At 47.2% G+C, this 12156-nt stretch overlaps 1 protein-coding gene across 2 annotated transcripts in view; it reads right to left on the reverse strand.

Annotated features, from left to right (window-relative positions):
• The window catches only part of Marchf10 (membrane associated ring-CH-type finger 10), a 92821-nt gene that overhangs the window by 22033 nt on the left and 58632 nt on the right, over positions 1-12156 (reverse strand). For both annotated transcript variants that reach the window (XM_031352430.1, XM_031352431.1), the window contains exons 7-8: positions 6634-7975; positions 2295-2464 (exon numbers count right to left, since the gene is read on the reverse strand). In XM_031352430.1, the coding sequence (XP_031208290.1) occupies positions 2295-2464; positions 6634-7975 (1512 nt within the window). The remainder of the gene's footprint in view (positions 1-2294; positions 2465-6633; positions 7976-12156) is intronic.

Here is a 12156-nt window from a genome sequence, read left to right on the forward strand (position 1 = left end):
TCTCTCTCTCTCTCTCTCTCTCTCTCTCTCTCTCTCTCTCTCTCTCTCTCTCTCAGTGACTGGACATCCATGTGAATCCTGCTGAACTTGAATATGTTCAAGCACCAAAATAGCATCATATTTAACTTACTTTTCTCCTTTTCCTTTTTGATCTGTGCTAAATGTTTAATTGGCTTAATCTCTAGTAAGAGAAAGCCTTCTCTTGGCTGTCATAGAATGCAGGTCCTTTAAGCAACATGGCCACATGGTCATCAGGTCAGTTGTGCCTGCTTGCAAGAGTCCATCCCGACAGCAGGGGGTAGGGGGTAGGGGCCAGTAGTCTGTTGACAGCAGGCAGTGGGGAAGTCACCAGACAGAACCTCATGGAGTTTCCAGGCATGCCTCCCAACCATTTGGGGGAAGTGAATCAAAGAGGGATTCCATTTATGTGTCTATGGGTGAAGACTTTGCAAGCAAGGACCCTGCTTTGGGGGTCACCCACGATCCTGCCAATAACCCCTTATTCATGCACTGTGAGTAAGCCCAATTAACTTACTGTTTTTCCAGATTAAACTTTGGTGGAATAATACTTTGAGTTTGTCGTTGGGACCTTATGAAGAGATGCATTGTTTGCATTCCCCCAGGGAAGGAGTAGCTACAGCAATCATGGTCATTCGTGATCCAAGTCTTCTCCCTCAAACGTCCCCTTCCCCAATGCAGATGAATTCTTTGCTTGTAGACATGGACTTAACAAATTTAAGGATTGATTCTCTCTTTCTTGAGGAAGGGAAGATGTACCCATGGAAGCAGAATGTCACTTAGTATGTGCACTGCCTGGTTGTGTGTGTCAACTTGACACAAGCTGGAGTTATCACAGTGAAAGGAACCTCCCTTAAGGAAATGCCTCCATGAGATCCAGCTGTAAGGCATTTTCTCAGTGATCAAGGCTGGGAGGGCCCACTGTGGATGCTGCCATCCCGGGCTGGTAGTCCTCTTTTCTATAAGAAAGCAGGCCAAGCAAGCCAGTAAATAACACCCCTCCATGGCCTCTGCATCAGCTGCTGCTTCCTGCCCTGTGTGAGTTCCAGTCCTGACTTCCTTTGGTGATGAACAGCAATGTGGAAGAGTAAGCTGAATAGACCCTTTCCTCCCCAACTTGCTTCTTGGACACTATGTTTTATGCAGGAGTGGAAACCCTGACTAAGACAGTATGATTACCTCAGTGACATGCTAAAAGGCAGACAGCTACAATTGTGGGGGCAGGGTAATGCTCTAGACATGTAAGGATATGAAAGAGGAGAGAATCAGGGCCTAGCTGAGGAGTATTGATCCCAGGGAGGTTGGTCCGAAGGACACAGTGGGGGGTTCCTACACGACCACCACAGTGAACCCCTGTCAGTTAACTCCTCCAGCCTAGATACTCTAACTCCTTCCTCACTATAAAAAGAAACCTACTCTCTGCCAAGAACACTAGAGCTGGCGTCTGTATTGAGGTTGTCACTTCCTAGGGGACTTGAGAAGGGGCTTCATACCCAGCTATGAGATCAGTCTGACAAAACTGCCACGTGTGAAGCTCTTTAATAGAGATCTAGAAAATTGGAGTGACACTCTTCTTACCCATCAGGCAAGCAGGCAGGGTTGCTTGCCCTCTTTTTGGAGAAGGATTTTATTTATGAAAATGTGCATGCATATATATGCGTGGATCCCTGCAGGGGCCAGAAGGGGATGGCTGATCCCCTGGAGCTGGAGTTACAGGTGGTTTTATAAGCTGCCTGATGTGGGTGCTGGGAACTGAACTTGGGTCCTCTGGAAGAGTAGCAAGTACTCTTAGCCATGGAGTCATCTCCCCAGCTCCTGGCTGGATTCTTATGTGACACCCCTCATGCTCACCATGAACGAGGTAGGCATCTGTGTGTCTCGGTGAGGGACTCTCGTGATGGAGCAGGCACTAACTGACAGGGCTAGCTGTCATAGGCTTGCCGAGAGTCAGCTCAAAAGCCACGTTTTCATCATTCCTCCTTGGATGTAAGCATTGTGCAACTCTTAAGCAGGAGACCTGAGGCCTGAGATTCTCTCAGATTTAAACACACACACACAGACACACACACACACACACACACACACACACACACACACACACCGCATTCGTTTACCCTCCCATCACAGCATTTATAAGCAAGAATCCTGGGCTTGGCCACGTTTCTCTGACAATAAGCCTCTCATGAGGCTCCCAAGCCCACACTGTGACATCTCGCATTAATTATATGCCGCCACACACTCACTGACACACACTTGCGTCTCCCGTCCCCACCTACCTGATGTTATTTTCACTTTCAGCCACTTTTTCAGGCACTCTTGGTGAACAAACTGCAGACTTCCCACACAGCCGCAAGGCTCCAGGAGGGGGTTGGCTGGGGAACCCCCGGCTATCTGACAGATTCGACACAAGTCTCCCTCCTCCTCCTCCGAGTCCTCCTCCAAGAGACTAAACAGAAAACAAGGCCCTGTGACCAGGAGTCCCCGAGTTTGCTGTTTCTACAAATAGCATTTCCCAGGGTATTCATAGGAGAAGGGGAGAGCAATCCCTATGCCTTGTCTGCCTGGGCTTCTGGGCCTTGCTCACTATTCCTTCTGACCCTGTAAAGATTTCTCCAGATGGAGTTATTGATCCTTGATTTGCACATTCCTATAATAGGCTCCTGGGCAGCCTTGGCTAAGTGTGAGCTCAGTGGGAGGGACCAGCAGCTCTAATGAAGAAGTAAGGAGAGAGATGAGGCATGTAACTCAGTGGGTGATTGCCTAGCTTGTTGAAAGGTCACGGCTTCAACTCTCATCAGTATACAAGGTGGGAGAGGGGGATGGATGAGGGATTAGGCCTATAGCAAAGGCTGAGCCCTTCTCTCTGCCTTCGCCACCTTGAGGAAGCTGGCTGTGTAAACTGATAAACTCACAGGAGGTCATAGTCAGCTTCTGTGTTCAAAGCTGGCCCCTGAAGCCTTTGAATTATGCTCAGAAATACAAAGGAGAACAACAATAACAACAATATCCCATATCATTAGTTTCTATGGTGTATAAAAAAATATAAAAATGCTAGAAGAAAATAATTATGAACACTTGAGAGGTCTTTTCATGGCAGCAAATGCAAGAGCTGTAAGGAATGATATCCCAGGTTCAGTTGGAGGTAACTTTACATTTTTTGTGTTTGCGTGTGTGTGTGTGTGTGTGTGTGTGTGTGTGTGTGTGTGCAGTATACAGGTGGAGACTAGGTACTGATGGTGGGTGTCTTGATTTCCACCTTATTATTGTTATTTTTTTCCTAAGACAGGATCTCTCTGTGTAACTTGGCTGGCCTGGAACTCGCTACATAAACCAGTTGGGTCTCAAACTCACAGAGATTGGCCTATATCTACCTCCCGAATGCTGGGATTAGATGCATGTGTCACCATGCTGTATTGTCCCATCTCTTTCACCTTAGTTTTTAAGACAGGGACTCTTACTGACCTGGAGCTTACCAATTGGCTAGACTGGCTGGCCAGCAAACTCCAGGGAGTCTCCTGTCCTTGCCTGGAGTTTTATGTGGATGCTGGAGATCCAACCTCAGACCCTCACAAGACCATTGTGAGCACTGTACTGATGAAGCTCTCTCCCCAGCACCTAGAAATTCCTTAAAAAGCAATTTTACAACGCATATTATGAGCCTTAGGCATGCATGTTCCCTTTGATCACAGGCGTGTGCTTTCTGGAAAGGCTGTTCTAGGTAAAGCAAGTGTGGTTATGCTCCGAAAGCAGACTTATCGACAGGCAATGAGCATTTAATATAAGACCAGCCATCCTTAAAAAAACTGATATAATACTGTAAGATTTAAAACAGCATTAAAAATACAAGGTTTGAAATGAGAGGAATGGGAATGTTATTCACAGTCAAAACTGTTTTCTACATAGGAAATCCAAACAATCTACAAAGTACATACACAATAAGAGAGTTTAAAAAAACACAGAGAAAATAAAAATTATAGTCAATTGCATTTTGTACACGAGCCACAAAGAGTTAGAATTGAAAATACCATTTCAATAGCAAACAACAGCAAATAAAGAACCAGAGATGAAGCAAAGGGCTTTTGTAAAGAAAATGATAGATGTGCGTAAAAACACAAGAGCAGAGCAGAGCCATGCAAACCAAGAATCAGGGTTTCCCAGTTGTCAGCACTGCTGGACCAGCACATAGGTCCAATATAATTCCCATGAAACAGCCCCAGCCAGCCGACTCCTAAGTGTGCAGTCAAGGATGCTCTAAAGAACGTGGGAGGAAGGCTACGGAAGATGTTAGGATGCTGTGACACCAGGTTGGGAAAGGTAAAGGAGACCAACGGAGCAGAACAGACTCTGGGTTTGCCCAGCATCTGTAGAGCATAGGATCCATGATGCCAGTGGCTCTGTAGACCAGCAGGGACAATCTCAGGACAACTACTTCACAAGGGGGAAAGAATCCACAAAATGCCCAACATTTGGGAGGCAGAGGCTAGCAGATCCCTTATAACTTTGAGATCAGCCTGATCTACAGAGTGAGTTCCAGGCCATCCAGGGTTGCTGGCCCTGCTATGTCAAAATAAATAAATCTTTATTTATAAACATTTCCTAAAATGGACATTTTTGAAATAATATTAGGCTTTGTTATATACAGAGAAAGAGAACATGGGATAAAACAAATACTCAGTGAATGATAGATGCTTAATGCAGAGGCCCATGTTGAGAAGCACTTGCATTTTAAAAGAAATGATTTTGAGTGCAAAGACATCACTTTGGGATAGTTGGAATCTAGACATCTGACCAGTATGTCGGAAGCTACACTTGGGGGTGGGTGGTGATGAGTGTGTGTGAGGCCTCTTGGTCTTAACCATGGGTGGTCTTCTTGTAGCTTGTTTAACCATGAAAAGAAAAGACACAAAGAACTAGAAAGCTCTTAGCATGGTAGGTGTGAAGCCTCCTGTGATCCTAGAACTTAAGTGTGTGAGTAGGGTGGGGAGAGGAAGCTGTGGCTAGCTAGACTAGCTGAAACTGGAGGGCTCTGGTTCAATGAGAGAACCTACCTCAATAAACTAAGTGGAGAGTGACTGAAGAACTCACCTGGTGTCAAGTTCAGGCCTCTGCATGGTCAGGCATCCACATGCAGTTACACATATATACACACAGAGGCACAAATACACACACACTTGCACACACACGTGTGTCTGCACACACGAAGAGAACACAAGCTCTTCTTTCTGAAGAGGATTGTGTATGTAATCTGTTTTATTTCTCCCTTCTTTTTCCATTTTCAGTTCATTGTGGTGAAATTTTCCTGCTTGCGAATGGACATCAATGGGGTAATTAATGGCCCAGAGGAGCTGTACTGACATGTACAAAGAGGGCTCATGCTCCAAGAATCAATTTCCAGATCCTTAAGCCAAGATTTGGGCACAGTAAACACCCTATCATAAAAGAGATGGTAGAATTCTGACAGTGTTTAATGAAGGCTTTAAAAAGTATCCAGTTTCATAGCTGTGAAATATCCCAAACTCACCTCAGGAGGAAGGAAAGATCAAAGAAAAGGGCAACTCAAAAAAGGATCTTGTTTCTCTCTCTCTCTCTCTCTCCTCTCTCTCTCTCTCTCTCTCTCTCTCTCTCTCTCTCTCTCTCTCTCTCTCCTCTCTCTCTCTCTTGAGAGGGAGCACACTATTGGAGGCAGGCAGTTGGTTACTCCAGCCCCGCCCTGCAGAGAACAGGGTAACTATGGTAACTGTTTGGAAGGTTTAAATTCTAGAACTGTTGGTTGGATTTGCAGGAAGTCTCGGGAGAAAGAGCTGTGAACTTCAAGAGCTGAATGGTTCCCTCTCTGGGGAGTTAGCAACCTTTTCAGAAAATAAAATAAAATAAATCCCCAGCTCATTGCTGGGGACAGGGGAGAGCCCTGGGCCACCAGGCATCCCTGTGTTCCTTTTATTATTCATTTATTTATTTAAAAATATTCTCTCTCTCTCCCTCTCCTCTTCTCTCTCTCTCTCTCTCTCTCTCTCTCTCTCTCTCTCTCTCTCTCTCTCTCTCTCTCTCTCTGTGTGTGTGTGTGTAAGTCAGAGGGCACTTGAGGAGAGTCCATTCTCTCCTACTGTGTGGTCTTGGGGACGGCATCTTTACCCACTGAGCCATGTGGCTGGCCCTGGCCTTTCTTAAGTATTCAAGGAAAAAGATACTTTGGGAGATATATGGATGAAACTAAGTGGGACTGCCAAATTCTTCTTTGTATATACACATCTTTCTTCTTGTTGTTGTTGTTTTTGGTTTTGTTTATTTGAGACACGGTTTCTCTGTGTAGCCCTGGCTGTCCTGGAACTCACTCTGTAGACCAGGCTGGCCTCAAACTCAGAAATCTGCCTGCCTGTGCCTCCCAAGTGTTGGGATTAAAGATGTGTGCCACCACTGCCTGGCTTATACATATCTTTTAAGCGTAACAAAATAGGGATGATTTTCCCCAAATAATCAATCTCATTCACAGGTCAGGAAAGAACATGACTGTGACTTAAAGTTCCCACATTTCTCTAATAAAAGCAATGGTTATCTCGGCACAGGGTGGGGGTGGAGGTGGAATGGGGGGAGTGTATATTTACAACAAATCCTTACCTTTCTTGTAATTTCCTGAGTTTCTCAGGGTCTGCCTTTATTTCTGTGGCCTTTTCATCCATGACACCAGAGACTCTAATGCTGGTCCCATTATCATTTTGATTTACAAAATCAGACACTGCAAAGAAAGTAAAAGGTATATTTTCTTGCAGGGACCCAGGCATGTAGAAATGGCCTTGTAAATGTCTTCTTGTAGGAGAGCCAGGAGAGTCCCCTACGGTCACACTGCTTTGTGGATTTGGAAGATCTGCCAGTAATGGAGGCTCCTGAGCCTGACTAGTTGAAGCCATCTCCTGGGTTCTCTGGGCATCATCACTGCGGCTTTCAGCAGCGGCCAATGGATTTCTATTTCTGATGGGTGAGAGTGGCCGGCGTACATTGAACCTTAGGTTTTCCTCCAAGTCTGAACTTGGGACTAGGATAGATGACATGGACAAGCTTGCTGGGATGTCATCTATCAGAGCAGAATGGAGCAGTGTCCCGTGAGCACTGTAAGATGGATTCATGGATGATCTTGGAGCTGTGGGTCTCCCTGAAAGTAAGCAATCAAATGAGGCCCTAGAACCATCATAGTAATGTTGCCAGTCTCTCTCATGAACGGCAGACCTGTCTTGCGTGGCACAACCGCTAGACACATCTTCAGCACTGACCTGGATGACACCATCAGATATGGCGTCCTCTGGAACAGGGGTCTTCTTATCTTGGTCTCCACTGGGGTTCTCTTTAGCCAACTCCCTGGGTAGCCTGGTATCTTGGAGTACCCTTTGCTCAGGGGAAGGCTGCTTTGTGGCTGGCTCCATGGCACTGGTTTTTCTTGGAGGTCCAGGATTGGGCTCACTCCATCTTAGAGAATTTACTCTGAGATTTTCGGTATTTTCCTCCACATTTCTATTTTGAGCAGCTGATGTCCCAAGGAACCGGCTCCTTTTATAGCTGGGAGGAGAACGCATTCCAGCCAGCAGGAGCTCTTCCTCCATGTGAGTCTCCTCTTCCGTGTCATAGTTCTCTTGTTCATTGTTTAGTGATAACGCAGAATAAAAATCTTCGTCGTGGAACCTAAATGGTGCCCTTCTTGGTCCCACCACGGTGGCGGGGAGGAATGAAGGTCCCAGGGGCTCAGTCAGCATGTGAGAACCACTCATTGGCTGGAGGGTCTGTGAGAGGGCAGTGTGGTGCTCATTCTGGGGACGAGCACTCAGGTCTCCTTTTTTCTGTCTCTCAGGGGGTTTCCCAGCCGTTCTCAAGAGTTGTGCGGACGAGGCTAAGTTTCTTCTCTCTCGAGCAGGCCTCTTTAGCTTAGTCTCATTTGCACACTGCAGGCTTTCTTGTTGGACAGCTGGGTCTGTGTTGAGAGAAGACAAATTCTGTTAAAAGCACCCATGGGAGAGAGCCCCTCTCTGCCAAGCATGACAGTCTACCAAAGGCAACAGCAACAAAAAAGTCCTGGGGAAAGAAGAAAATTCGCATAGGCCTAGTGCAGGAGGTACCAGAAGCATGGGAAGGAAACCTCATGGTGGGTTTCTTTTCACTACCTCTGGATTCTCCTTTGTGAGGTTCACACTCACACCTGTGAGTTCAAATATGTGTGAGTTCACACCTGTGGCTCTCACACCTGTGAGTCTGCATGTGTGTGGGTTCACACCTGTGAGCCTGCATGTGTGTGGATTCATACCTGTGGCCCTCACACCTGTGAGTCTGCATGTGTATGGACTCACACCTGTGGCCTTCACCCTGTGAGTCTGCATGTGTGTGGGTTCACACCTGTGGTCCTCACACCTGTGAGTCTGCATGTGTATGGACTCACACCTGTGGCCTTCACCCTGTGAGTCTACATGTGTGTGGGTTCACACCTGTGGTCCTCACACCTGTGAGCCTGCATGTGTGTGGGTTCACACCTGTGGCCCTCATATCTGTGAGTCTGCATGTGTGTGGGTTCACACCTGTGGCCTTCACACTTGTGAGCCTGCATGTGTGTGGGTTCACACCTGTGGCCCTCACATCTGTGAGTCTGCGTGTGTGAGGGTTCATATCTGTTGCCCTCACACCTGTGAGTTCACATGTAGATGGGTGGGTTCACATCTGTGGCCCTCACACTGGTTCTGGAGAAGGGGTAACCATGAAGTCACAGATTCTTTCTGCAGGATCCAGTTCTATGCCAGCTCAGTCAAGGATGGCTAAACCTCTCTGTATTCATCAGCATGGAAAGGCAGCAGTGTGGGAGTGACAATACAAAACTAACCAGTCTTTTCTCATCCAAATACAGCCCAGATGTTTCAATGACATCTGTACTGGCTGGTTTTGTGTGCCAACTTGTCACAGGCTGGAGTTACCACAGAGAAGGGAGCTTCATTTGGGGAAGTGCCTCCATGAGATCCAGTTGTGGGGCATTTTCTCAATTAGTGATCAAGGGGGTAGGGCCCCTTGTGGGTGGTGCCATCTCTGGGCTGGAGGTCTTGGGTTCTATAAGAGAGCAGGCTGAGCAAGCCAGGGGAAGCAAGCCAGTAAGGAACATCTCTCCATGGCCTCTGCATCAGCTCCTGCTTCCTGACCTGCTTGAGTTCCAGTCCTGGCTTCCTCTGGTGATCAACAACAATGTGGAAGTGTAAGCTGAATAAACCCTTTCCTCCCCAACTTGCTTCTTGGTCATGATGTTTGTGCAGGAATAGAAACCCTGATTAAGACAACATCCCTACTTCACTCACTGTTTTTCAAAAACTTGACAAAAGTACAATTTTGTATTGATAGACAGGAAAGAAGGCTCTAGAGGCCAGTGCCCAGGTACACAATGATCGTGATGAAGTTTGCCACTCGGTATAAATAAAAGTTATAAATCCTCACATGAAAGTATCGTCTCTTTGCCGTTTGCCTCTAGTAAATGAATAACACCTGGCTGCCCCAGAATGCCCACCTTGGGATTCTAAGGTGGAGGAGATGGAGAGAGAAGGGACTAGTCAAGTGTCCAGTGAGCCAGAGTGGTTATCAGTGAAATTGCTTATTCAAAACTTAACTTTGTAGGGCTGTGGGGGATGGCTCAGTCGGTGGAATGCTTGCCTGAGACCTGAGTTGGATCACAAAGACTCATGTCAAGTTGCCAGGGGTGAGGGTGGCACACACACTAATCCCAGACCTGGGGAGGAGCAGACAGGAAGATCCTTTTGGCTCACTGGCTAGCCAGCCTAGCCTAACTGGTAAGCTCCAGGCCATTGGGCGACCTGTGTCTTAAGAGAGGTGGGTGATGTTCCTGACAGTGGCACCCAAACACACACACACACACACACACACACACACACACACACACACACCCTCCCCTACATGCTCCTGCAAACAAGCAAACACATATACATTAAAAAAAAACTTTTGCGATGTACAAATAACAAGCACGTCTTACCAAGTAGTCACACTGATGAGCTAAAGCACCCCAGCCAGTTCATCCAGGGAAGGCTTGCACCTGTGAGCTGTATAACACTGTACTCACTCCCTCTCGTGGAAGGTACGGGGGTTAAGGGAAGGTCCCATGACTTGCCCAAGGTCAGAGTCCTACTAAGTGCAGTAAGTAGTGAGCATTTGAGCCAGGCCTGCTAGGGTTTTTGTTCTTTACCACTACTCTGGTCAATGCCATAAAAACTTCCAAAGGCTTTGTAATTTTCTCACCAAAACGAGGGCCATTAAGATCTACTGGGATGTGTACATGTGGTAAGGGTTTTCACCCCATGTGGGTAAAAAATTGAAAGTGCCTCTGTGATTCCCCCTTCTTCTTATTCCCTACTGACATGGCCAACCCCCTCTGTGTCCCTCTCTGCTCTTCTGCAGATCTGATGAAGCTCTGCGGTCCCTTATCACTTGGTTCGCCTGTTGAGTGGCCAGGATGCCACTGGGCCCCAGAGGTTCTTGATAACAGCTCTGCTGGGGAAATGCAGATCCACTGAGCAGCCGGCTCAGCTGGGCCAAGTCAATACTGCTTTTAATTGAGGTGCCTTGCAGGGGATCGGCAGCTCCACTCTCTAACGTCCTAATAGTCTCTAAGCTTCTTTTATTGTTAGCTGCATGGGACACTCAGTGGCACAGTGCGAATCTTTACTCATCAGCCCTTCCAGAAATCAGTTAAACTATCCTACTGGGCCCCTCATGGGGTTTATAAACCCCAAAAGAAATGTGTCAACAATTCAAGGACACTGAGCATTCAGCTGTCTGAACCAGAGTGGAACTTGGATGGCCCAACCAGCTAGGCACTAAGTTCATCCATGTTTGAGAAACTAGTGCTCTCTGATACAACCAATTGAATTGTGTGTGTGTGTGTGTGTGTGTGTGTGTGTGTGTGTGTGTGTGTAGGCCAGCCTTAGCTGCTGTTCACACTTTCTTTTTGGAAGCAGAGTCTCTCATTTGGCCTGGAGGTTAGATGGTCAGGGAGCTTTAAGGATCTGCTTGTCACCGTTTGCCCAGCTTTGGGATTTACAGTATGTTTGTGTGTGTTTGTTTTGCTTGTTTGGGTCCTTCCCCTACATGTTATTTGGATGGAACTCAGGTCCTCACACTTTCCAACTGCCCCCCATCCCCTTATTTTTTAAAGGCGAGATGTGACTCGAAGTCAAAGTATAGGATCTTTTTGATCATTTCACAATTTGAATTTGAAAAGGACCTCCAAAATTAGTAAACAGTGCCGAGCCTGAGTCTTCTCTCCTCTCTGAACACACCCATCCACAACATGGCTGGCGAGGAGCTGCCCTGGAGCCAGTAGCTCAGCCTTCCATTGAGAGACTTAAGAGACTTGGCTTCTGAAATACAGGATGCTGGGAACTCACAGGAACCCTGAGGTCATTTCACGGGAGCTGTGGAACTGTCATGGTGTGACTTGGGCCTCTGGGGCAGAAGTCTCAGCTGTGCGCAATGCTCCGGAAGCTTCCTCAGACATGTGTCACCACTCTTCCTGGTCATCTTTAAAATTCAATCAGAGCCTGCGTGTAATTGTGTGTGTGTGTGTGTGTGTGTGTGTGAAAGGGGGAACAGACTTCAGACTTCAGTAGCTGTGTGCTGGGAATAAATACTCAGTTGGTAAGCTATTCATAGCCCTGCCTCGGCCCCAGCTGTGGGCTGAGGGCCTGCTGTCTCCAGGAGGTCCCGGCTCACTGGGGTGAGACTGGAAGAGTATCCTCTGGCTGCCTCAGGACTATGCCTTTGGTCTTGTGCTACCTCATGAACTTCATCAGCACTGCCCTGGATTCTAACAATATCCTTCCCCCACCCCCTTTGGTTATAAATGTGGTCCTGACCCTTGGAGAAAACACAGGGACTGTAACCAGGTTCCCATAACCAACAGCTCAGCTGGACATCGCTCAGGTGCTGGACTTCAAGGGTGAGTTGAGAACTCAGAACCCCCAGGCTATCTCCACCCTGACACAGTGCTGTGGCTCCGAGTTTGGACATTGAATAAAGTACCACAGGCCTCAAAACCCAGTTTGTATTTCTCTTCCCATTCCTACCTGCTCCCTGAGGATGTGAACTTGGAACCCTCATTTAGAGAAAGGC

The sequence above is a fragment of the Mastomys coucha genome, unplaced genomic scaffold (assembly GCF_008632895.1).
Source record: "Mastomys coucha isolate ucsf_1 unplaced genomic scaffold, UCSF_Mcou_1 pScaffold5, whole genome shotgun sequence".
Taxonomy (NCBI): domain Eukaryota; kingdom Metazoa; phylum Chordata; class Mammalia; order Rodentia; family Muridae; genus Mastomys; species Mastomys coucha.